General features: G+C 49.2%; 1 protein-coding gene across 2 annotated transcripts in view; it reads left to right on the top strand.

Moving 5' to 3' along the window:
• The window catches only part of LOC110549600 (polycystin-1-like protein 2), an 81,037-nt gene that overhangs the window by 9,963 nt on the left and 44,518 nt on the right, over window positions 1–26,556 (top strand). The window contains exons 6-19 of one of the 2 annotated variants that reach the window (XM_021638849.2): window positions 3,665–3,894; window positions 6,029–6,433; window positions 8,662–8,739; window positions 9,518–9,567; window positions 12,006–12,123; window positions 12,713–12,920; window positions 14,722–14,842; window positions 15,520–15,661; window positions 16,965–17,141; window positions 19,926–20,071; window positions 20,670–20,861; window positions 21,743–21,874; window positions 23,585–23,785; window positions 25,096–25,220. In XM_021638849.2, coding sequence (XP_021494524.1) covers window positions 3,665–3,894; window positions 6,029–6,433; window positions 8,662–8,739; window positions 9,518–9,567; window positions 12,006–12,123; window positions 12,713–12,920; window positions 14,722–14,842; window positions 15,520–15,661; window positions 16,965–17,141; window positions 19,926–20,071; window positions 20,670–20,861; window positions 21,743–21,874; window positions 23,585–23,785; window positions 25,096–25,220 — 2,325 coding nt within the window. The remainder of the gene's footprint in view (window positions 1–3,664; window positions 3,895–6,028; window positions 6,434–8,661; window positions 8,740–9,517; window positions 9,568–12,005; window positions 12,124–12,712; window positions 12,921–14,721; window positions 14,843–15,519; window positions 15,662–16,964; window positions 17,142–19,925; window positions 20,072–20,669; window positions 20,862–21,742; window positions 21,875–23,584; window positions 23,786–25,095; window positions 25,221–26,556) is intronic. The other variant, XM_021638850.2, reaches the window with a different exon arrangement.

The raw sequence follows: 26,556 nt of genomic DNA on the forward strand, positions 1-26,556 counted from the left end.
TACTAATTGAGAAGACGCCTTACAGCTGGATCTCATGGAGGCATTTCCTCAACTGAGGCTCCCTCCCATCTGATGACTCTAAGTTGATACAAAACCAGCCAGTACAGGTGGTGAGAATGGCTTAGTGGTCAAGGACCTGAGTTTGATTCCCCAGAACCCACTTAAAAAAAACAAAAACCCAAACCCCGCTAGGCTGGTAGTTCGCTCCGTCAGCCCAGTGCTGTGGAAGCAGAACCAGGAACATCCCCAAGGCATACTGGCCAGCAGCCTAGCGTGCTTGGTGAATGTAGGTTAGTGAGAGAGAGAGTTCGGTCATAAAAAACAGGTGGACAAGACCCAAGGAATGACGTCTGAGGTTTTCTTCCCACCTCTACATGCACCCACGTGCACATGCACATGCCTGCAGGGGTGGGCACATGCATACATGCACTACCCCAGTATATGAGCAACGGTTTCTTCCTAATACCCGTCTTGGTGGCAGTTCTAAGCAACTAGCATTTTGTCTCTCTTTTAAGAGAAAGAGATGCTAGTACGTTTCTCAACCATCACCCCGCCTGGATGATCCAATTTCATCTGCTTTAACGAGCCATTGGACCCTGAAATTACCCAGCTACTTCTGTCATTTTTTTAATTCACTTTGGGATGGGCCCTTCCCATGTTTTCTTGGTTTTGCCAGCAGCAGTAGCATCAGAATTATAGTACGGGTAACAGCATGATTTTTAAAAAATTACAGAGGCCATACTGTGCAGACGTCATTGTGTTACCTCCCGCTTCCTCTCCTCCCCGCTTCCCCCCCTTTCCTTCCTTAATTTCTTCCTTCATGTTTATTTTTTTAAATGTTTGTTTATTATAGGGGGGGCGTGCTTGTGCCACACGCACGTGTGGAGACTAGAGGACAGCTCTAAGGAGACAGATATCTCCTCCAGCCACGTGGGCTCGGAGGATGGAACTCAGGCCACCAGGCTTGGCAGCCTGGTGCCCGTCCCCGCTGTACCATCTTATTCTGTCTCTGTCTCTCTTTCTCCCTTCTAGATAGAGTCTCATTCTGTACTTACTAGGTCTCCCAGGCTGTCCTTGAACCCCTTATCCTCTTGCCTCATACCAAGTGCTTGGCTTATAGGTGTGAGTCACCATATCCCCCTGCTCCCCCATTTGCTTGTTTTTGTTTGTTTGTTTGTTTGTGTCAGTGCTGGGGCTTGAACCTAGGGTCAGTTAGTGCTCTATCACTGAACTACAGAACCTAGTTGTGCTTAGCTACTTGTTAGTTTAAGAGGTAGAAACTTTAAAATTGGACCCCATTCCTACCGTGGATACCTACTTGAGCTGAGGGTAGACTCTGGTAGAGAACTAGCCACAGGCTTCTCCTTTGGCCTTTGGAAGCTCCTTTTTTTTTTTTTTTTCTTTGTGTTTGGTGTCCTTGTTCACACGCATGGCAGGCTGTTACCTTTCTCTGTCCTGGAAAGGACAGAGATATGCTTTTGCATATCTGAGATTGTGTTATGGGTGGGTCCTATGGGACAATTTATATAAGGTCAACTTAGTCCAAGCACAGAATCGGGTAACCACATGCCCCCTCCTGGCACAACTGGGGATCAATTGTTTTTCTGTCCCCACTGGGAGTTGCCTCTATACCTAGGTTGTCTTCTTGAGGGTGACAATCTTGTCGGAAAGATGCTAATATACAAGGTAACACAAGCATTGCAGAGGACTCAATGCACACAGACCACTGCGAGGCACAGAAGAAGGCGATGGTTAGAGAGAACTCTAAAGCTGCAGTCTTTTGGGTTTGGGAACAGAAGCAGAGAATCTAGGGCACTGATTCTCAGCTTTCCTAATGCCACAACCCTTTGTAAAAGTAACTTTTATTCGCCTGTTTCAGTTGTAGTCTCAGAGGATTGCTGCCTCCATCTGCTAACCCAGGCCTAGTCCCGGAAGCTTCTAGCCTCTGTACAACCTAACCTAGGCTTAGAATGTTTTCAGCCTCTGAGATTACTGCTGAATAAGCTCACCCTTTCTTGTTCTTACTGAGCCCTGGGCTGGCTGGTTCCTCTCTGTTCTCTCTCAAACTCCTCTCCAAGCTGACTGATTCAATCTGGCTTTTCTCTCAGCCTCTGAGTATTCTGCTTGGCCTCAAACTAACTCCAGCAATCTTGACTAATCTTCTAGCTCCTTCTCATTCTCTGGCCCTGTAAAACTGACTATCTCTGCCTCTCTCTTTCTCTGTCTGTCTCTCTGTCTCTGTCTCTTTCTCTCACTCTGCCTCTGTCTTTTTGTCTCTCTCTCTGCATTACCTTAAAGTAGCTTCCCTTTCCTGTCTCTTCTCACGAGAGTTGGGCATATTGTATTCTGTCAAATCTTTCTGATTCATTAGTTTTTCTGCCACTCAATTAGACATAACTTTCAAACATGGTTGCTTTCTTCTAACTTTACCTTCACTGTTTGGGATTATAGGTATGTATCACCACACCTGGACCTAAGCTTTTTTTTTTAACCTGGAACTTGCTCTATATCAGTCTGGCCTTGAACTCAGATCTGCTTGCCTCTGTCTCCTGGAAAAAAAGGCATGTCTGTATTCCAGATAGATCACATAGACCTAGAAGGTATTTGGATGTGATCTCTTGCCAGATATGATCTCAGCCATAAACCGAATTTAAATTCTTCTCACAATGTCCCCCATCTATTTAAGCTAAAAATTGTACAGTTTAACTTTTACAATAGAAACAATTATCAATCTCACAAACTTAACAGTCCGAAGGTCCTTATGAAGGTCCACTCGGCCATTGATTCGATCATCCTCCTCATGTTATATGACCCCCAACCATAAAATTATTTCCATCACTGCTTGATAACTGTAATCTTGCTGCTGTTACAAATTGTAATGTAAATATCTTTGTTTTCCAGTAGTCTAGGAGACCTCTGTGAAAGGGTCTTCCTGAGATTGTATTATGTGTGGGTCCTACGGGACATGACCCACAGGTTGAGAAATGCTGATGGGGAGGGGGTCTGGCCTGGACCTAAATACACTCATTCTCCCTGGTACTCATGGGTACGAGGGAAGATGAGAGATCCTGAAATGCTCAACAGTGCCCTGGCCAGGAAAAGCCACTAATATGTGCCTCTCTGAGGAGGCTGTTCCTAGAAGAGGGAGGTGGGTACCCAGGAGTAGATACTGATGGGAGCAGGAAGAGGAGGAGGGCTCTGGGATAGGGTGAGGTTAAAATGGAGCCTCATAGATGACACAGAGTCTCTGAGCTTGAGTAGCGGTTAGTCCCAGGAGTGTCATTTACATATTGTCACTGAGCAGTCAGAGGATGCTGAATGTCCCTGGGCGCACAATGTGTATCCGGGGGTGAGACATCTCCCTTCAACTAAGGGGATTTCTAGAGGTGCATTCAGCTGAGGCTCTTCAGGGAGACATGTGATGATGGCCTTAAACTTCTAATCTTCTGCCTCCCCCTGCTGGGTGCTGGAACCACAGATGTACCTCCATACAGCATTACACCCAGTTAGAGGAGTGCTGAAGATCGAGCTCCAAGCTTCACACATGCTCAGCAGGGCATCTCCCAGCTGAGCCACAGGCCTGGCCCCGAATATTGTCTTTTGGGAACATGGGAATGCATGCGTGACTGCTAATGCTTGTGCTCCACCCCCACCCCCACCCCAGCGTGTTCAGCAACGTGACCCACCAGTTCACCTCTCCTGGGGAGTTCACTGTGTTTGCTGAGTGTACAACCAGCGAGTGGCACGTGACTGTACAGAAGCAAGTGATAGTTCTCGACAAGATGGAGATGCCCCGTATCACTGGGTGTGCTGGCCTATCTGGCTCTGGAGCTAGCCTCCTCTGTCAGGCTGTCTTTGGAGAACCTCTGTGGATTCAGGTGGATCTGGATGGAGGTGAGTCTGTAGGATGGAGCAGACTGAGGCGACTGGGAGGATCCGCCTCCTCCACCTCTGTCTAGTTAACCTGAGGCTTTACTGTCTTAGCTACCGCCTGTTTATCTATTTAATAGCCATGTTGTCTTCACTGCTGTAAGTGCTTGACCTATAGTGGCCCACTCAGAATAGACGCCACATTAATTTACCCCAAGTCAGAAGGTGAGTGGGCCAGTGAGAACCCCCACTTTCCCAAGGCTCTTTCTGCATGTCCGCAATCCTATCTGAAAAACTGGACCACCATACCACTTCCCACCGGGGTGGGGGAGGGCCTCCAGCTGGGTCCAAGCCCATCTCACACAGCCAGCACTGACAATGAGTGTGGCACCATCCTATGGCCCTGAGGCCTGGCAGTGCTCAACTGTGCACAAGCCTATCAACAGTTCTAGCTAGGGCACACTGATTGGACACAGTGTCTCCTAATTAAGACAGAGGCCATTTTGATTGGTTACAACATTTACTTTGATTAGTTAAGGTTTCCACACTGATTGGTCACAGCATCCATTCTAATTTACCACAGAAATCACTTTGATTAGCTCTGGTATCCACTATTCCTCAGCACATCCATCCTAATGAGCTGGTGCTTGGATAGTTTCCATTGATATTTTAAGTAGCACCTCTTCTGTCCACAGAAAGCTCCTTGCCTTATCCACAGCAGCCTTTTCCCACAAAGCACAGGCCAGTTAGAGAGCCGAGCTAAGCCCTGTTGATATAAAATATGTAGTTCAGAGCTAGGGGGATGGTGACGATGATGTGGGGGATGTTGGTGGTGACGGTGACAAGGATGATGACGATGATGACTGTGGTGCTAGTGATCATCAAATGCAGAAGGATCTGACTCAGTATGACCTTCACTCTGACAGTCTTAATGTGATTATGATGGGCTCTGACACAGCACTCGTGGGACGCCTTTCTGTTCTTGTGTGCCTATTGCCTAACAAGGGCTGATATGTGCACCAGGGGTAAAGTAATCTTTCATTGATTTATGTAGTCATCCTGCGGATATAACTGTGTGTCAGCTCTTTTCAAGGTGTGAGGGAGGCAGGAATACACATGAAACTTAAGGGTTCTGATCCTGTAGAGCTTTATGCTATCACCATCACCACCAAATGATCATCACCACCACCATCATCACCAAATGATCATCACCATCATTATTATCACCAGTGCCTCCTCTTTCCTCTCCTCCTCCTCTTCCTCCCTCCCTTTTATTTCCATCAGCATCCAAACAAGAAATGTATTTGGCCTGGCTTCAACTGGGAAGAATACCATTTGGTTGCATACATCACATTTTGAGCCAACTATAATATTTAGCATCTAGCTAGGACAGTCATCCGCAGATTGCTAGGGAGGCCCTACTCTGGAGAGCAGGATGAGTTCCATAGTGGTCTACTGTCCCAGGAGGCCATCAATGGATGTTGAAGAAAACACCTCCACCAACTTTGCCTGAAAAAAACAAAACAAAACAAACAAACAAACAAACAAACAAAAAAACCAAATAAACTTGAAGTTCATTCTCATGCACCCAAATCCTCGTGTTGGCCCAGAGGTGCCTCTTTTTCAGTTTCCCACCCCAAGGGTGGTCCCTATCATCAAGGTGTTCTAAGCATTTGCTATAAACTTCTAGGTTCAGAGACAGAAATCAATAAAAATGGGGCTGCAGTGGGTAGAGTACTTGCTATCAAGAAACCTGGGTATAAGCTCTAACACCATATAAACTGAGCATAGTGATGCTTGCCTATAATTCTAACACTTGAGAGGTTCAGACAGGAAAACCAAGAGTTCAAGGCCAGCCTCTGCCACATGGTAAAGTCAAGGCCAGCCTGGAATACATTAGACTCTGTCTTGAAAACAAACAAACAAACATGAGTAGAGAGGATCCAGAAAATAATAAATAAATAAATAAATAACTTATTAAGCGAAAACTCAGAAATAATTACAGTGAGCATTTAGAGATATGCCCTTACATATTTCTTTGGACCCATGTCTATGTCTGCTGCAGACTCTGACATCAGAAGAAGTCAGTCTGCACTCTCTGAGAATGCTAGCTGCACAGTTAGTAACACCCTTCCTAAATCTCCCTTACCCCACCTAGGAACTGGGGTGACTTACGCTGTGCTTTCGGATAACATAACTCTGGCTGAGCTCACCACCAAGAGGGGCTTGAACCCTTACAATCTGACCCTGGACAGAGAAATCCAGGAGCTGCTGGGCCCTGGGAGGCACCACCTGAAGATCCAAGCCATCGACAACAGCACCGCCTTCGGCCCCTCTGGAAACATCACTGTCCACTTCGTGGAGCTGCTGTCAGGGCTGCAGGCCTCCTGGGCTTCTGATCGCGTGGAGCTTGGGTGGGGCCTGCTGGTCAATGTCTCCGTGGCTCATGGTACCTTGGAGGAGCTGACCTTTGAGGTGGCAGGACTCAGTGCAAACTTCTCCCAGAAGGAAGAGAGTGTTGGGCAATCATCTGGGACCTACCGTGTGGCAGTTCCTGTTGAAGGTACTGGGATTGGTGGCTCCCCCTCCCGGCACCCCTTTTTGTATTTCCAGTTTGGTACCATCAGGTTTTAGTGACTCCTGGTACAGTGATGGCTGACCTGGTGACCCTGCCTAAGACCCTCCTGAGTGAGGGCACACATACTGTCTGTCACTCTTAAGAGTTTCCAGCTGTCTGAAGGGGCTCTCAGCCTAGACGCTTCTCATGTTGTTACTTTTTTTTTTTATTCTTTAACAATTTCATATATGGATGTAATACATTTTTATTATCATCAACCCCCCACCACCCTCTCAGTCCCCCACTCTCTCTTCGCCCCATTTCTCCCCCAGTATTTCTTCCTACTGTCATGTAGTGTGTGTGTGTGTTTATTCCACAGACTCTAATTAAGACTGCTTGTAGGACATAGGTTATGTATTGAAGCATGAGCAAGAGCACTGAAGAAAACCACTATTTCCCCATAGCCCCTCGGGTGCAGGTAGGGCCTCATGAGCCCCTACCTCTGCTGCTTGGGACTAGGCAGCAACTTGTGATTGTGGGGTTATACTGTATACAGTAGGTATTTAGCAGTAGCCATGGTTTCTACCCACTGCAAGTGGGGCCATCATCCCAGGTTACGACAGCCAAAAGTGCCCCTCAACATTGACGAATGACCTCTGAGAGACAAAAATCAACCCCTCTTGAGAAACACTAGAGAGGAGGTGTCTTCCGTGCCTCCCGGCACCAGCATTCCTAGAGGAGAGCGTGGTGGGGAAACTTCAGTCTGCCGGGGTGAGAGAGATAAAGGCTGAAAGTGGAGACAGGTGCTGGGTGGGGGTTGGGAGGTGGAAGTAGGTCGGGGAGGAAGCATCCAGACTATGAAGGAACTGAGCAGCCTGGAGGCAGAGTGATAAGATTTTTAGGCTGTGAGTCTCAGGTAGACTACGGTCCTGCCCACAGCTCCCCTGGGGCTCAGGGGATGCCAGGAAGGAGGTGACACTAGGCAGGTGTGAGGGTATCAGGCCTTCTGCTGTAGGAGAGGCAGCAAAGAGAATGGCAGGTTCTACAAGAGAGCCAATGGGGCTTTGCTAAGTGCTGCCTGTGACTCACAGCCTTATCCAGCGTCGTCCTGTTGCCTCCTTCCCCACCCCCTTTTCCAGGAGCCCTGCTTGAAACAGGAAGAAGCCAAAGAGTGGTCAAATGAGAAAATACATACCATGCTCGGGCATTAATCCCCATTACAACTGGCAGACATATCCAATCCCTGAGCCATAGCCCGGGATAGATACAAATACAGTCCAACATAAAATTGCAAACGGATTTAAAACATTATGAGATTTATTTATTTATTTGTTTATTCTCTGGTAGCTTAGTTGCCAAGTTCTTGAGTTGAGCTTTGTGGATGACATCATGTCCCAATACCCTAAGGTGGGCACACCTGCTGGCTTTTGTCTTCCTCTCCTTCAGTTGAAGCTGTTCATTGACGGCTATCTCCTTTAAACTGATAAAAAAAATTTTGGACCAGTCCAGTGGCTTCTTGCCTATTCGCAGATTAACAGACATCTTTTCTGCCCAAGGCCAGATGGTTTGGGCCTGTCCATTAAGAGGGAGGACACAAATGGAGCAGGTCAGGACTCCGCCCTTGAAGGACATGTTTGAAATTGCCTCTGGTAGTACCGTCTGTGCTGGGCCCCTCAGACTACAACCCCCAGGATGATGAGGGTTGTACCTGTCCTTCAGCTGGGTGCACGCACACAGAATCTTCCTCTCCGGGCCTCTCCTCACTCCCTCCCCATCCCTGTCCCGAAGGCCCGCATCCGATCTCTCGACCCATGCTTGGTCCATGCGTTTTCCAGAAGCAGGCAGACATCACTTGTTCCTGCCCTCTCGCTCTTCCCCACCTCCCTCCTCCATCACAGGTTGATCCCTCAGGGCACGAGTGAGGAACCCTGCCTATGGCGCTCTCCAGCCTCAAAGAACCTTCTCATCCTTTGAAGCGTGGCCCTGTTCTGTGTTCACTTCATGCACTGTAACCCACCCAGAGCCCACTATGTCCCTGTGTCTCGTTCCTTCACCCATGTGTCCCCAGAGTGTTGGCCCAGGCCTGGTATACAGTAGGACTCACAGGAGGTTGGAGGCTGAGAGATTTCAGGGCTGCAGTGAGGCAGCCAGACAGGCACACCTAGGCAGAGCTGTCTCCACTCGTGTCACTGAGTTTGCGACAATGCGGTGACTCTTCCTTCTCTGTGTCACAGGCACCTTTCTGGTCACCGTGCGTGTGCGGAACACTTTCTCAGACTTGCGCTTGGACATTGGGAACCTCACAGTCACAGGCAAGGCGCTTGCACGCTCGGGATTGCAGGGCACTGAACCTGCCTGGGGTCTAGTGAGGAGCCCTTCAAACAGGGCTCTGAACACGGACCCCATTCCACAGTCCCAGACCCCTCCAGGTGCTCTAAAGACACAACCACAGAAAGTATCAGAAAGGTCCTCCCCTATCAGTGGACTTGGAAAGGGGCAGGGAGGGTGGGATTGGGCGGGAATAAGGGAGGGAGCTACAGCTGGGATACAAAGTAAATAACCAGTGATTAATATAAAAAAAATAAATAAATGAAAAAAAAAAGAACCCAGAATCCTTCTCTTTTAGCACCCAGCAATCCAGTGCTGCAAAAACAGGAACAAAAATATACAAGATGAGGGCTGGGGAGATAACTCGATGGGTCAAGAGCTTCTATTCAGGTGTGAGTGCCTGAGGTTGGATCCCTAGCACTCAGGCAAAGGCCAGGCAAGGCAGCTGTACATCTGTCACCCACGGAACCCTGTCATCCATCTGTGTCTCCATCACCTGAGTGGTAGACATCTTGGGGCATCTTCAACATGCCACCTTTGTTTTTGTAGTTTGCTTGGTTTTGTCTTTGAGAGAGGTCTTACTGTGTTGTCTAGACTTAGCACAAACTCCAGGCTCACATGCTCCTTCTGCTGCCTCAGCCCCTTCACATCCCCATCCAGCTGGGACCTTGAGTATGCAACACAACCCTTGCACGACTCTGCCTTTGACAATGTTTTATAATGTTTTCCACCAAAGCTTAATGCTTGTTATCATATTCACAGCCCCTTCCAGTCTCCAAGAACCATCTGGAATAAGCACCGAGGCAAAGAATGTGAGTATCTTCAACACATTTAACTTCACAAGAGAAAATATCCACTCTGCTTTAAGTCTTGGGTTTAGGATACTGACAGGGTCCCCAAGAGTCCCCAAGCTTTCTTCCATTTGGAGAAAGAGGCCCAAAAGCATGTTCTCTAACCACAACAAGGTTAGAGAATAAGACACTGGCTCGTGTTGGTAGCCCTTAGCACACGTCTGTTAAAAGTTCTTTTTAACAGGCAAATGAGAACTCATAGGGGCAATCAAAATACTTCTAAAGTTATAATGGTAATGTAATTTGTGGGTTGCAGCTGCAGTGGTACTCAGGATGAAGTTCGTACCTGTTAGCACTTATTTTGGGAAACAAACTGTGCTGTTTAGTGTTTACGACAGACTCTTCATCTGCTTTCCCTTGACGCTGTGCGTGTGCTTACTGATAACAAAGACCTACAGTGCATCTACGGTGCTCAAGAATTGACATTAGGGCTGAGGTGTGACGTTAGAAACAATCAGATGTGGTCTCTGCCTTCATGAATCTTAGAGATAAACACTTGAGAAGAAAGAAACTGAGGATTGTGTGACTAATAGGAACCAGGTGCGCTGAGAACAACTATCAGTGTGTGTCTTCAGAGGTGTGCTCCGAGGTGGCGTGAGAGGAGGGTTCAGTGGGGAAAGCTCTTGCTACAGGTGTAAGCTGGACACCATAGCACGCACCTGTAATCTCGGTGCTCTGTCAAGTTGGGAATGGTGGCAGGAGAATTCCCAGGAGCACAAAGGCCAGTTAGTCAGGCATATCCACCAGAGAATGAGCCTGTGTCTCAAACAAAGCGGAAGGCAAGGCCTGACACTATGATCTCCACATGCTCATGGGCACACACATCAGAGGTTGAGTTCCACTGCAGCCTTGTGTTATTCTGGATCAAGGCTTGAGCAAGAGGACCCACAGCTGAGTTATTTGTCTTGTTCCATCAGCAATTACTTCCAGAATCCACCTTGGGCTTGCTGACTCCTCTGCCAGAACTGACTTACTCTCCATGTTGCCTAGCCAGCACTGTCTCCTCTTCCTTCTGATGCTTCTGGGGGCCAGTCCCCACGGAAAAGCTTCCCTGTCTCTGTGACAACTTTGGGTGTCAGAAGCTAGTGAATCCTCAGAGGGACAGATGCTCGCAGACTCAGAACATGGCTGGGGGACATGGGCTCATGACCTGTTCTGAGACTTGGCTGGTCCTAAGCCCTAGGTTCTCCTTAGTTTCTCTTTATGTGTGCATGTGCATGAGTGTGTGGAGATCAGAGGACAACATCAGGACCATCCACCTTGGTTTTCTTTTGTTTTTGAGGCAAGGTCTCTCTTCATCCCAGAGCTCATCAAGTAGTCTAGTCTGGTTTGCCAGGGAGTGTAGTGAGAATTCTGGAATTTTGGTTTCTTAAACACACACACACACACACACACACACACACACACACACACACAGAAATACTATAAATAATATATTTTCATTTTAATCTCAGGTGTGGGGATGTGGGGCTGCTTCACAGCAGCTGACTATGATTTGCCTCGTCTGGCAGAGGCGTGGTTTTGCCAGCTGCAAATAGTTTCTGCAATTGTGTGACATTTGGAATTCTGGAATGTTTCAGAGGGCACATAAATGCTACAGTTAGGTAGGGTTGGTGGTGGTTCAGGGAGGCTGTTTGTGGCTTGTCGTGCTCAAAGAAGAAACAAAAATAAAGAAATTAGATTTAGATCTCTTCCTCTTTCTACCCCCTCTATTCTTCTTTCTCTCCTATCTACTGACAGAGGGTAAAGCAGGGTCCATGGAGGGATAAAGTGTGGAAAAAAGGGAAGAAAACACAAAATAGCGAAGACCAGCTACAAACGAACCTCAGAGATCTGCCGGTCTCGCCTCTCCAAGGCTGGGATTACAGCATATAGTTGCTGCCCCTTAGTGGTTTGGGGGTTGAATCCAGGTCATCATGCGTGCAAAGCAAAGACCTTACTAACTGAGTCATCTCTCCCCAAATCCCTCAAGGCTTATATTCTTCACTGATTGCCTACATCTTCCTCTAATTGAATACAACCAAGCACAGGCAGTACTCTTGAGTTTTACATGTCCATTAGTCTCCCTGTCTTTCCTCCCTACCTTAAGGGCACCAGTTGGGTCTCTGTTGACCATGCTTCTCATCATCAGCATAGGGCCTGGCTGAGAATGGCCTCTGTCCCTGCAGATGACGGCATTTTGAGTCCCAAGCCGACACTGGAAACAAATCTATGGATTAGATTTACATAGACTTTATGTATTAGAGTCTTAGGAAGGCACTCCATGCTTCCTGAGGGAAAGCCAAGGGCAGAAGACCACCCTGTGGCCGCTGTCAGGACGCGCTGCTCTAGGGTCAAGGGCAGATTGGAGGCAGCAGAATTATGGAGCGATGTCTCATTGGCGGTCACTTCCTCTGTAGGGAGACAAAGGGGACATGAAGGTGTTCACTGAGCCTGAACTGTATGTGGACCCTTTCACAGAAGTCACTCTAGGCTGGCCGGATGATGACCCAGGCTTGGACTTCCGCTGGTCCTGCGGTAGGTGATGTGACTCTGCTGCCTGCCCTTGTCACTGACGAGAGAGCGTGGCCAATCTTGCCTGTCCTCTCTTTATCTGACATGGCTCAGGCCTGATGCCGCGTCACACCCCTGTGTATGACACTGTGTCCACTGTCAACCTGTGTGTGTCAGAGTGTAAACTGTAGAAATGGATGTAGGGGCAACAGCAAACCAAGGAGAGATGGTGACAGGGGTGAGGAGAAGGGAATGGCGGAGGAGGAGTGGGGGAAGGGAAGGGGAATGGGGAAGTTTAAAAACAGTAACAAAATCTAAAAGCCAGGCTGCTTTGTTCATGCATTGGCAAATCCAGATAAAATCTGTGACCAAATAGTCCCCATCTGAGAGGGTTATTCCCTCCTAACATACATCACCACACACATACACAAATGGGACAACTGGAGGTTGGGTATGGTGGCTCAGCCCTGTAACCCTGGCAGAAGCAGGAAGATGTTGAGTTTGAGGCTAGCCTGGGCTGTGCAGGCGGACCTTGTCTCAACAAAGCAAAGACACCGTTAACAGAAGCCTTGCTAAACCAGAAAGCCCACACTTGTCTATCCATCTCTCTCAGGACATTGCTGGGCTCAGTGGGAAGACTGTGTGGAGAGGCAGCTCATCCACACAGACCAAAGGTTGCTGGTGCTCCATACCTCCTGCCTGCCACCGGTCAACTCTGCCGTCACCCTGCACTTGGCTATCCTGAGGGGCCGGGAACTGCAGAAAGAGACAGAACGGTGCCTCTATGTGTTTGCTCCCCTGGACCTTGGGCCTCAAATCAGGTGAGGCGTGTGGGCATGCTCTTCATCAGCTACTCAGGGGTGAGATGTGCAGGGTGGTCTCACCTGGGCTCTGGTAGGAATGGCAACTTGGGGATCAGCAACAAATGGCATGAAGGGACAGAAGAAGTCTATGACAACTTCTCCATCAGGGGGACAGAAGGAGCTTCACCATAGGAAGTGGAGCTCAACAGAGGCTTGGAGGAGGACATTGGGGAAGAGGAGAAAGAGGGAGGTCATGCAAGAGTCTCTAGTGAAAACTACCCAAGGTCTCTGGGCAGGAGGGGACATGATCACAGTTTTCTTCAAAACATTCTGCTCTCAGTATAGAAGGGACCTTGGGGAGATGGCGTAGCACCTAATAGGAGTCAAGGTAGGAGCTTGAGGTAGCCGGGCCTGTCAGCCAGGTCCCTGCTGGAAGCCTGCTGTAGTCAGAACTGATTGCAGGTGGGTAAGCATCATCTTTCAGGTGAACAGGACTGAAGGAATAGTCCTTCCACCCACTGCAAGTGGCAGTGCGGGGCTGCAATAGGATGGGGTGAGCCAATCCTAGTACTGCAGAGGTAAGAGGGGGGCATGACTAGAGTCCCCTCTGAACTATAGCTGGTGGAGAGAGACAGGAGCCATGGCCTTGACCGTGGTCATTGATTCTGTCAGCCCTTTGGTAAGCAACCAAGAGCCTCACGCTCTCCTCAGAGCACCTCTCCTCAAAACTCCTGTTCCCCTACCAATCAATGCTTTCCGCTGGCTGGACCCAAATAGAAGCCGGAGGGTGGGAGCTGAGACATTGGCTCTCAGAGTGAGCTGGGGAGTGGCCTGGAAGGTCTGTAGAAACCCACCAGCCTGCTTATATTAGGAAAGACATTAACAAAAAAAAAAAAGGAGTTAAGACTGAAATGACCTGGGGAGACATCAGACATGCAGCAGATGTCAAAGTGACCTCTCAGGGGCTCCAGGGGTGAGGTAGGACAGCATATAGAAGGTTCAGGGGGCCGTAGAGACAACAGCTTGTTTGATAAAATGTTTGTTGTGCAAGCATGAGGACAGAAGTTCAGATCCCTAGCACTCAAGTAAAAAGCCAGACATAACACCATGGCCGTATTAAGTCCAGTACAAAGGAAGCAGGGACAGGAGGATCCCTGGGGCTTGCTGGCCAGATGGTCTAACCAAACATGTGATATTAAGGTTCAATAAGATACCTTGTCTCCAAAAATAAGAGAAAGAGCGAGAGAAGGCACCCCTGACCAGGGTTTAGACCCTGACACATGGTTCATGTTCCATCCACCCACTCAGGAGTGAGGTCACCTGGGACCAATCACACATGCCCTCTGAGCCTGGCATGCTCCCATGTGCTCTAGGGGCTCTGACATGTCACTCTCAGGGTACTCTAGTTATGCACCTTACAGGTGCGATGAAGCTGTGGCTTTTATCAACATGAAAGAGAATCTTAGCAGTCTTCTGGCTTTCTCCACTTCCTTTGCAGCTAAGGAAACCAAGTCTTAGGGCCTAAGCAACTCACATGAGGCAAGTCTTCCTAAGTGACAGGGTCAGGATTGGAAGCCAGGACCCTGTCCCAGCCTCTCCCTCTGCATACTGCAGACCTGGGAATCTGTTCATGTCCTGACTCTCTTCATCTGCCAGCAGACCAAGGTTTAGGTTGGAGCACTGGTGGCTTTTGTCCCATCTTTCCTTTGGACAAAGGCCACGTCCCACCCCCTCCACAGACCCAAGAACTGAGCAAATGCCAGGCAAGCAGTCATGATGCCTGAGGGAGCTTTCTCTCTTTATTCTCTGTACCTTCCAGCTGTGTGAAGAACTGCCGGCCAGTGAATGCTGACCAAGACGTTCTGCTCACAGTCACTGTGGGAGATGAAACCCCAGTGGCCATGTTCACCTGGTACTTAGATGCCACCTCATCAGAGAAGGTGAGTGGTCACAACCACTCAGCAGAAACTGAGAGGACCAGGCTTGTGTGGCATGCTGGGTCCTGAGCTAGGGTGGGGCCAACCCCATTTGGAGCCAGTGCCAAGGCAGTTGGGAAGGTTAGGGGACGTGTTTTAACGGGACCTGACTTCTAACAGGTGAGTGGATACAAAAGAGCCAAGCCTATGGGGAGGTAGACCACTGTTTCCCTCAGCCCAAGCCTTCTGCCAGGAAATGTACATACACCAGCTGCTATGCAGGGGGCTGGTAGCCTACAACTGATGGACAGGAAAGTCTAACAACCCGGCACCTTTGCCCCAAGGAAAGATATTTCTACAGTACTTCTCACATGGCCAAGGTCCCATAGGGCCATGCTGAGAAAGATGCTTGCCCTCACTCCCTTCTCTGCCCAGCTTACTTGCCTGGTTGATTCCATGATGAGCTAACCCTCTGTGAGTGACCTGCACACATCCCTCCTCAGGCTCCTTTTCTTGGAACCTGACCTCGGACAAGGGGCAAGGCTGGAGACTGTTTACTGGCCTCTTGGGTGGTGGCAGTGCCTGCCACTCACTCATCAGAGAGAACTCTGAAAGGCCCAGGGAGTTGGAAGCCACAGGACTGAGGATATCTAGGGATCTACCTAACAGATTCTGAGGACCCGAGTGCTGTTCTCTTGCAGGCTGAGCCCCTCCAGGGTGCCTGCAGACTCAGAGGATTTTGGCCACGCTCACTGACCCGCCTTTATAGCAACTCCTCCATGCTATCGCTGAACAGCAGCTTCCTGCAGACCTGGGGACCTGTTATTCACATCCGGGTCACAGGTGAGAAGCTGCTACCCCATCTCTTGTCACAGAACCAAAACCAAAACTAAACCAAAACAAACAAAAACAACTTGGAAACACTGAAATAAGGGACTTTGGCCTAGCACGGAGCAGGGTATGGGTCTGAGCTTTCTGCCTGGGAGACTTAGAGCAAAGGATCTGACTTCTTGTTGTTTCACTTTCCTCATGTGTGAATCTGAGGTGATATAAATGCCTGTCCTGGACTTGCTGTCTTACAAGATAGAACGCCAGTGGGACGAGCTGGTCACCCTAAGTCAAGCTATGTGTCTTACCAGGAGACATCATGGTTATTGAAAATGAGCTCAGTGCTCAGACAGTCACACAACAAGGATGGTTATGCTTTCTAAGAACACTTCCTTTGACTCCACATTTCCTAAATGTTGGGACTGTGGGCAAGTACTGTCGGTGCTGGCTGTCGATTCTGTATTTCCTAGCAGCCCACAGAACACTCACAGCCAGACAAACTGAGGCGGGCACTTGCTCAGGGCTGCCTCCGACCTTCTCAACTGAGTTAGGCCAGAGCTTCAGTTGTAACCAATTAAGATTCTCCTCTGTGGGAGTCAGGGATGCTGGTGAGATGGCTCAGTGGTTAAGAGCACTGGCTGCTCTTCCAGAGAACTGGTGTTCAATTCCCAGCACCCACACAGCAGCTTACCACTGTCTGTAACTCCAGTTGCACAGGATCTGACATCCTCACACAGACTTATGTGCAGGTAAAACACCAATGCACACAAACTAAAAATAAATAGTTAAAAAAAAAAAAAAACCAGAAAATATTCTCCTTTGCTCAGCTCTCTCATCCATATACTCTTTTTAAACTCAGTGGCTGTGCCAGGTGTGGTGGCATGTTGCCACAGGACACACAGGGGCACAGTGCTGAAGGTGAGAATGGAAAGAGAGGGCTTTTGGCTGGGTCCACGCGCTTCCAGCTCCCAGCTTGGTTCTTCCCCAGCCCAGGGACCTGGCTTCTGGGTGAGATGCTCATGAAGTCTCTGTGAGGAAATTGTTATTGGCTCCACCTTACAGATGACAGAGGGCAAGTCCAAGGCCACTTGGACAATACATAGTGTAACTCCAGCCCCACATCTGTGTCTCTTTTCTCACTGGGAATAATTGTTAGATGTGAATATTTGGGGGCCTACCCCAGAATCTCCAGAGAGGTCAGAGGCTATGGGTCTGGAGAGGGCCTAGAACTCTTTGTTTAAAGAACTCCCCAGGTCATCCTGAAGAGGGATTGAACTTTTGGACACACTTCTAAGCTTACTAAATCTTCACTTCCCAGCGCTGACCAGCCATGCCTATGGGGAGGATACCTACGTGATCAGCTTGCTGCCTCGACCTGAGGTGCCTGTCTGCACAATTGTTCCAAAGGAGGGCACTGTACTGACAAGCTTTGCTCTCTTCTGTAGCACCTCCACAGCCCCAGGCCCCGTGGAATACTGCTTCTGTCTGCACTCAGGTACCAACTACAGACTCTGCTCTTCCCTCAGCTCCCAGGCCTATCTTCTCCAGGAATGGGAACTGTTCCTGTCAGAGACATGCAATGAATATATTCTGTAATAGAGAGAGGCTGACTGGATAAGGGGCTCCTAAGCCATGATAAGCACTGGCTCAGTCATCACACCAGAAAGACAGCAAGGAATAGCAGCATCTGTCCAAGCCCGGAGGACACAATGACTTTGCCTCAATGTAGGGCATATGAAAGGGTTAAATGAATGAAGAGACCCAACAGGTAGAGACATACCAGGTCATAGTCCTCAACACACACACACACACACACACACACACACACACACGAGACAGAGACAAAGAAGGGGAGAAGAAAGGGAAGAGAGAAAGCTAGAGAGAGAGAAGAGGAGGAGGGAAGAATTAGGGGAGAGGGAGAAGAGGCAGGAGAGGAAAGGAGAGAGACAAGAGAAAAGTATAGGAGGGGGAAGAGAGAGAGAGAGAGAATCACAGTGACTCTTTGAAAGTGTGGAGTTGGAGCTACCTGGGAAGACAGAGCTGGATCAGTCTCATAGAACTTTAACACTTTCATTGACCCTGATTTGTAAATGGCAGCAGAGAATGACAGTCACAGGACAAAGCAAACCTCAAAAGAGCACCTTTTTTATATGTGTGAAGGTTTATGGAGGGTGACCATCAAAGATCCCACCTACACTGTATGACACCCAACATGGTCAGCCATGTCAGTCATGACAGTCACATTTCCAGAACAATGGTGACTATGAAAAGATGGGGGGCTTGGGACAGTTCACTCCACTACTGTTCCATTTTGGTGGCTGTTGGTTCTCCCTGTGGTCTTGGGCACTTGGGGACTGTCGCACAAGCTCTGTGTGGGCCTTAGCTCAAGTAGAACTTTCTTTCAAACTGAGGCTAGCATGTTCTGCAATATCCTGCCCCAGACATCTCGTGACATAAACAGTGTACCTTGACCAGGGAGAGGTGGGTGTAAGTCCTTCTGAAGGAGTATAGGTTTCATGGGGTACCCCGTCAAAGAATGTGCAAATGCTGGGCTGTTAAGAAGGCAATGACTGGGTCTGAGTGTGGAAAGAAAGCGAACATTCAGACAAGGCAAGTAGGCTTCCTTTTCAAAGCAAACCCCACAGCACCCAAAGGGAAAGGCCATTTCCCCGCTTTGTCCTCAGTCCCCATCTCACACAGCGGACCAAGAAGGCAAGGAGGCAAGCCACACAACAGTGAGTGTTCATTTGCAAGCCAATGGCTTCACAGTTGTCTGCACACCACACAGGGACTGGAGACTCCCTTGATGTGTAGGTCTCCTTTAAGGAAAAATTATATTCATCCATTCACTCATGTTTACAACAGACGTGTCAAATGCCAGCCTGTGTTCTGGGTGCTAGGTATGTAGTAGTAAGCACAACAGGGGAAATCATTACTTTTTGTGATCTTTAACTTCTAGTAGCAGAGACCTGGCCATGTACCAAGCAGAGTACCAAGACATGTACCACAGGGGGCGATGTCTGAGACACAGTGACAGGGAGCTTCTCTGTAGGTGGTGTGAGCTGGGGTAAAGGTCTGTAGGAGAGTGTTTGTCTGCAGCGCGTGAGGCCCTGGATTCCATTCCCACCACTGTTACAGCCCCAAGCCAAGGTGTACACCAAGGGTGATGGCTTGTGTCTACAGTCCCCACACTTGACAGGCTAGACCAGGAAGACTGTCTTGAGCTCCAGACCAGCCTGGGCTCCGTGGTGAGTTCCAGGCCAGCCTGAACTACAGAGTGAGACATTGTCTCAGGAAAACAAACCAAAACCAACAAAACCCCATGCAAACAACAACAAACAAACAAACAAACAAACAAACAACCCATTGTGCCGATGAGATAGCTCAGTAGGTACAGGTGCTTGCTGCTCTGGCCCGAGTCTTGAGTTTGTTTAATCCTCAGACCCACATAAGGGTGTTAGGAGAAACCCAACACCATGAAGTTACCCTCTGCACTCCATCCGTGTGCTGTGCTATGTGGGTACCCCCCCCCACACAAAGATTTTAAAACAAACCAAAACAAATCCATCTAGCTCACACTGCTGGTTCCTGAAGAGGTGTGGCTATGTTCTGGTCGGCATTTAAGGGAGCTATTTCTCTTCTTCTTGCTATTTCTTTCTCTCCCTCCACTCTCTAACTTCTTTTTGGAGTTCACACTGTAATTTACTTTACCACATTAAAAAAAAAAAAAAAAACAAAAACAGAAACACCAAAACTGAAGCAAACCACCTCAGGCCTGGAGAGATGGCTGAGGAGTTAGGGGCTTGTTGCACTTTCAGTGGGCCCAGGTTCTGTTCCCAGCACCTCCATGGTGGCTCCCGAACATCTGTAGCTCCAGTTCCAGGGGATCAATGCCCTCTTCTGGCCCCCTTAGGCACCACATGTGTGCACAGCACACAGATACACACGTGGGCTAAACACCTATACACGTAAAATAAAAATCAATACATCTAATCTTTTAAAATGTAAGAATCAAACCAAAGCAGCTGAAACAAATGATAACAACAGCAAAGAAGAAACCCCCAAAATAAACTCACTTGTAAATGGGGAGACAGTTCCTCAAATTTTCAAACACTTTAGGGAAATGATTTTAAAGGTACAGACACCTGTGCGGCGGCCTTCTCCCCAACCCTGTGGGTTTCCAGAGTGGGTGCCACACCATTAATAGCTGGGAGTTCCCTATTCCTGTGTCCAGGGGTTTGGTTCCACCCTCCTAATTTCTCTATTTCCATTTTTCCAGGATCCTGCCTCCACTGTGGCCCTGAACCAGTCCTCCCTACTGTGTATCTACCACTTGGAGAAGAAAAGGATGGCTTTGTCTTGACAGTAGTCATCTCTGTCACCAATCAGGGAGGGGACAGAGAGCAGACCCAAGTGGCAGTTAAGGTGGGTGGCAGTGGACGGCTAGGTTTCCTTACTGAGAGATGATTCCACCCAACGGAAGTACGGGAACTACAAGGCATGTGGAGGCAGCTGAGGGCATGGGTGGTGAATCGCCTATTCACTCATCCCTTCAACAAATATTTACACAGCATCTATCCACTACGTGCCAGGTCCCGAGGATACGGCCCTGGACAATGGATCCAACCTCTGCCTTTGTGTATCTTTTGACTTAGTAGCCAGAGTATGGGGAGGTCCTGGGAGCAGGGCAAGGTGGGGCAGAAGAACTCAGGGATGAGTTAGGACTGAGATCAGCCAGCAGAGCTCTGGGTGGAGCCCGGAGAGATCTCAAAAGGAGCGCATGGCTAACAAGCAGGTACAGGTTGGGGGATGGATAGGAGGAAGAGAGCAGCTAGAGGTGGAGTGTGGGCTTGCCCAAGATGGAAGCCACCAGCTGCCTGGTACAAATGGGTCCAGGTGTCCTCCAGACTCCGGAAGTGTGAGCGCTCTTCAACTGGGTCTGCTCTGCTCGTTCCCAGACCCATGACTTTAGGAGCCAGCTTCTTGAACAAAGATGGCTGAGCCCATCCGGTTTCCCTGCCAGGTGGGACATGGTGACACAGACGATGAAGATGTGGCATTCCAAAATACTGTGTCAGAGAGAATCACCACGGCTCTGCAAGATGAGCATGGCTGTGAACAGCTTCTCCTATTTGCCAAGGCTGTGTCCTCTGAGCTTAACCAGGAAGACCAGAGCCCAGGCTCTGGGCAGCTTAGAATAGATGTCAAGTGGAAGGTATGTGAAGTGGGTCCTTTAGGGTCTTGCATGTGGCTTCTTGGGGCGGGGATGGGGGGGCTCATGAATCAGAGAAGCCTTGAGTGCCTCCCAATGGTCACTTCCTGCTTTAGTTCTTCCATTGAATGGCATAGAGTGAAGGAAATAACCTTCTTTATCAGTAACCCACTTTCTCTGCCCAACTCCATGGAGCCACAGCTCTCTGGAACCCAAAAGGAAGTTGAGAACTTCACCCCAGCTCCCTCATACTAAAGATGACAGAACTGGGAAGCAGAGGAGAAAAGTGACTTGGCCTAGATCAGGTGTGCCTTGGCAAGGCTGAGAACCCTCTGGAGGCCAAGGCCATAGGGAAGAATGCACTCTTTACTTTTCCCAGCTTCTAGAGGTCGTCATCAGTCCTGGCGTAGGGGACCAAACCTAGGTCTCCATTCTTGCGAACCAAGTGCTTCACTAGTTGAGCTATCACCCCAGCATGCCCTCACTGCATTTCTCAAACCCTCTCCTCTCCTCTCCTCACCTCTGTGTGCATCACTCATTTCCTTCCCCAGTGTTTCTGCCTCTCTCTTATAAAGACCCTTGTGATTACATTGTTCCCACCTGTAAGTTCCAAAAGAGCTCCCCGTTTGAAGGTGCTGAACTGAGCTATATCTTCAGAATGATTTTGTCAAAACACCTCCTCTTCTCTCTGTGGGACAACATAGTCACAGGTTTAAAGATTCAGATGAGGGTATTTTTCGGCTATTATCCTGTCTGCCATGCATCCAAGTCTATAGAGCCGGAATGAGCCAGGTCACTCCTGGGACCCCCAAATTCTCCCTAAATGCCTCCACAAAGCCTTTGAAATAAAGCTTCTCTCCTGGTCTTTCTCCCTCTGTGCCAAGGTCAGAGAGCTTGTGCTGAGATCGCTGTCCGAGGTCACCTCCAGCCTGGAGAACATGCAGAGGGTTCAGGGTTTGGCTGAGGCCCTGAGAGAGGTGACTCACCGCAGTGAGGAGCTCACCCCTGTGGCCCAGGTGAGAATTTCCATTGGCTGAGCCAGGCTATCACATGTATTTCCCCATGGTGTGGGGTTGGCAACTTATTAGGGGATAGATCAAAGACTTTCCTCAATTATGGCACTCTCCTGGGGCTACGAGACTTCTGCCATCTTCTCTCTGAGTCACTCGTGGGAGGAACAGGAGACGGTGCTCCGTGGAATGTCCTGGTGCCTTACTCTGGGCTTATGTGCTGGGCTTATTTATGGCCTGTATGCTTACTGACCACTGGTGGGCACGAGAGGGAGTACCTGGGTCCTGTTCATTTTGGGTCCCAAGTGTGTGTCCAGATGTTGCAACTGACCCAATGTGTGTCAACCTATCATGTAGCTGCTGGCTCCTGCCAGTCTAGCCTGAGGCCTCCCTGACCCCCAGAGCTCTCCCACCTGCTCACGTGGCAGGGGATTCACACAGTGCTCAGTGACTGGTGGGACAGGGGCACAAGCACCTCAGCTTCCAGACACTCTCAGTAGGTAAGCCCTGAGCAGGACTGAGTCCCAGGTCAGACTCCAACAGGCTTGATCATACCTTCTGTGTTGACCTCTGACCCTTCCGTCTTATCGAGGTTTTATTGTTACAAAGAGACACCATGACCATGGCAACTCTTATAAAGAAAAACATTTAATTGGGGCTGGCTTACAGTTTCAGAGGTTTGGTCCATTGTTATCACGGCGGGAAGCATGGCAGCATGCAGACAGACACGGTGCTGGAGAAGGAGCTGAGAGTTCTACATCTTGATCCACAGGCAGCAGAAGGGGACTGTGTGCCATATTGGGCAGAGCTTTTGCATAGGAGACCTCAAGGCCACCCCCCACAGTGACACACTTTCTCCAGCAAGGCCACACCTCCTAATAATGAAACTCCCTACGAACCCATGGGGACCATTTTCTTCCAAACTGCCACACCTTCCTTCTCTCATCCCCACTCCTTTAGAGTGTTCCCAGGGATCCCCTTCAAATCAATGACTTACGCTCAAACTTTTGCTTCAGGATCCACTTCCTGAAGAATCATAGCCAAGTACCATGTTCCCAGGGTTGTAGCAGCCCGGGATCAAAATGAAGCCACAAAGCCACAGCGAGGAGGAAGTGCCCTGATCCTGCCCAGCTGCTTTGCCCGGGGGCCTGTCCTCACCTATCTCCTAGTCTGAAGCCAACACAGCTGAAACTATTCCAGGGTCCTGTGCTGTTGATGTGACATTTCCATGTGCACCCCGTCTGCTCCTTTGTCTGTTTTATGCACACCTGCACATACACACTCGTCTATATAGCTCCCACTCCCCCTTCTGTGCATTTGTGCTTACACTAATTCTCTCATCCTACAGATGCTTCTGGAATGTCTATGTGTGCCAGGGATTGAACTCATTCACACATGAGCCTGCCCTCATAGTACCTCTAGGTTACTGGGACACCAACTGAGACATTAAACGAATAATTTTACAAACACATATAAAATCACAAAATTGGCGTGAGTGTTATGTCCAACTATCTACCATCCATCCATCCTCCATCCATCCATCCTCTATAGGGAGGGAGAAGCCAGTTTTAAGTTGAGCTGTTTATGTCAGGCTCTGGTCTAGCTCTTCCCTGGCTTGGGGCCCTCCCAAGCACCCCTCCAATACACCTCTTATTCTCTGAATGGCCTACCCCAGGCAGAGACTCCTATTGTTTTTCCTTTTTTGGGTGATCCCAGTGGGAGGCCAGCCAGGTTCTGCTGCATGCCACTGAAGCCCTGTTGACAGCCAGTGCCAAGGTTCATCCTGAGGATCAGAGACGCCATGAAGCCACCAGGGCCATGTTTCAGGCTGTGGGGCATGTGCTGGAAGCGTCCCTCAGCCATGGATCAGAAGAGCCTATGGAGGCTGACAGGAGCCAGGTGGGTACCTTGGACCTTGTTCACATGCATGCCCAGTTCACGCTAGTGTTTTTAGGTGCATCCTTCTCGCCAGCTTACAGATGAGGAAACAGGTGCAGAGGGTCTGATGTTTCTTGGAAGCTGGGAGGAAGGTTCTAGAAAGCAGCATGTGAATAGCACACAGAACAGGGGCATTGTACTCAGTGACTCCTGCCTGTCACTCGGGGGCCAAGCCACCTAAGTTTCCTAAGCCTCTTTTCCTTTCTCTGTACTTAGACTGTCCACTGGACAGGTTATATGAACCACTTCACAAGTTTGGGCAATAGCCTGGTTCCTGTAACCAAAATACAGAATGTCTTTAGGAGTCAGACACCCAGAGCAAGAAAGGAGGGACAGGGGTGACCCCCCCCCCCTTGAATCACTGGTGGACCTTGAGAGTGCTGCCTCTCAGGACAGCATCATGGCGGAGCCACAAAGCCTAATGGTCACTGATCCACAGTCCTCTATGCCACAGGCCACCTTTCTTATTCAAAAAGAACTGAAGGACACACATGCAAAGACGTCTCACATGTGGCCTTACACTTACGTACTAAACACAGACTCCCATGCTCATCCTTATACACACATGCCTACGCACCCTGCCTAGCCCTGTTTGTCATCATGAGGATGTGCCAAAATCTTTTTAAACATTTATTTATTTATTTGAGGGGCACACACGACACAGCACGCATGTGGAGGTCAGGGGACAACCCATGGGAAATTGGTTCTCTCCTTCCACCACATGGGATGGAATGCTCACATGCTACTTATGCCCACGTGACTCCCTGGGATGGAACTCAGGCCGTCAGGCTTCGTTGCAAGCACCTTACCCACGGAGCCAACTTACTGGCACCAAATGTGTCGTATTTGGGGATTTGGGGGGGCAGGGAGCTGAGCCTTGCCTGCTGCTCTTGCCTCTCCTGGAGCAAGACCTAGGGCACGTGTATGCACCTGCAGCCCAGAGCCAATGGCACAATGGCTCTTCATAGGGCTCCTGGAGCCAGACTTCCTGAGAACCCTGATTCATCTCACCAATATGTGACTTTCCCGAGTGACCTCCTCTCTCTGTCCTCCCCTCTCCCTTCTGTCCAGGGGAGAGAAAGTATTTGCCTCACGGAGCTGCTGTGAGGGCAGAAGGGTCCACAGCCAGGCAAATGATTTGGCCTTTGTAGAAGCCGGATTTGCCTATGACCTGCAGGGCTGTTAGTGTTTATCCCGTCCCTGTCCTCTCCTAGTCCCTGCTAACCTTGTGACAGCATCCAAAGGGCACTATGGTGACAGACCACAGTAATGTTCTGCTTCCTTTCCAGGCTCTCACTGTGGCCCAGCTGCTTCAGGCTGTAGACCGTTTGCAGACTGCCCTTCTGTTGGGAACGTTGCCTGGGGGCCTTCCGGCCATCCTGGCCACACCCTCCATCTCTGTATACACAGACAGGTACTGAGCTGCATGGTGCATGCCCAAGAAACTTGATACCCAAGGCAGGGCCCAGAGGCCAGTTTCCGGGCTGGGGAAGTACTGGGACCTGGGCCTGGGTATAGTGGACTCTTTCCACCATAGTAGGTATTTGTATGGGATAGGAAGGGAACTATGGAAGGCTAAACCCAGTGTTAGAGTCTTCTGAGCTGTGCAGGTAAGGGGCCAAATGAATGGGACCACCTCCTCACACACATGGTCCTCACTGAGTGTATCCTGGCTATCCAATTGTCTATTGAGAGCTGGTGGCAGTCCCGGACACATTTGCCTGGATTTCCTGGGAAGGTTTGTCTCAGTGAGCACTGAATGGGGACTTCCTGACATATGTGTTTTTCAGGGGGTTCCTTTGATGTATTCATGTATTTATTTGTTGAGGCAGAGTCTATATGTATAAGCCTTGGGTGACCTAGGACTAGCTACGTAGACCAGGCTAGTCTCAGAATTGCAGAAATCACCCTGCTCAAGCCTCAGTGCTGGGCTTCTAAGTCACTGAGCCACCATGGCCAGCCTGGGACATCTATTTTAATTCACCCATATACAGAGAGAAACAACAGAATAAAGAAACGATTTCACCCACATCTAACTTGGAACTTTAGAGGTTAGTTACAGGAGTGTGGGCAACTTATGGGTGGGCACACCATTGAAGAAAGGAGTTCCACTTCCCAGCAACTATTAACTGCTTATATATGCATGGGGATGGGAGGAGGCTTATGTTTCTCTGGGCCCCACAAGCCTTGTGAACTTTTTGGTCCTTCCACAATGGAATGTTAATGGGCCCGGTCTTAGAGCCATTAACTGATCACAGCTACTCTGATACAGAATGGTAAAGATCATTTCCAACCCAGAGGAAACACACACACACACATACATACATATACACACACACATACACACGTATGGTCGTACGCACACGCACCTCCATGTCACTTCTTGGCCAGTAGGCAGGATGAAGGCTCTCACACTAAGCCTGGGCTTTTGACTCCTCAGACAAGGGTTGCTCAGACCTGGGTCCAAGTGGCAGATTCCATAAGCAGTATCCAACCCTTGACTCATCAAATGGGACAAGGTCATCAGCCAGAAAAGATGGGGCTGTAAGCCCATGGCATCAAAGGTCAAGGCAGGTAGGGGAGAGAAACTTGGAGAAGTGATTTGCCAGCCACCTGTTAAGTACTGGCACTATATTAGGGATTGAGAGTCAGTTCTAAGCAGCTCTGGTATGAGCTTGCTCATGGACCTCTGAGCCACACAGAGGCACCAGCAGATTCTGATGTGACTTCTGTCTGAAACACAGAAGCAG

Source organism: Meriones unguiculatus, chromosome 10, assembly GCF_030254825.1.
Source record: "Meriones unguiculatus strain TT.TT164.6M chromosome 10, Bangor_MerUng_6.1, whole genome shotgun sequence".
NCBI lineage: Eukaryota > Metazoa > Chordata > Mammalia > Rodentia > Muridae > Meriones > Meriones unguiculatus.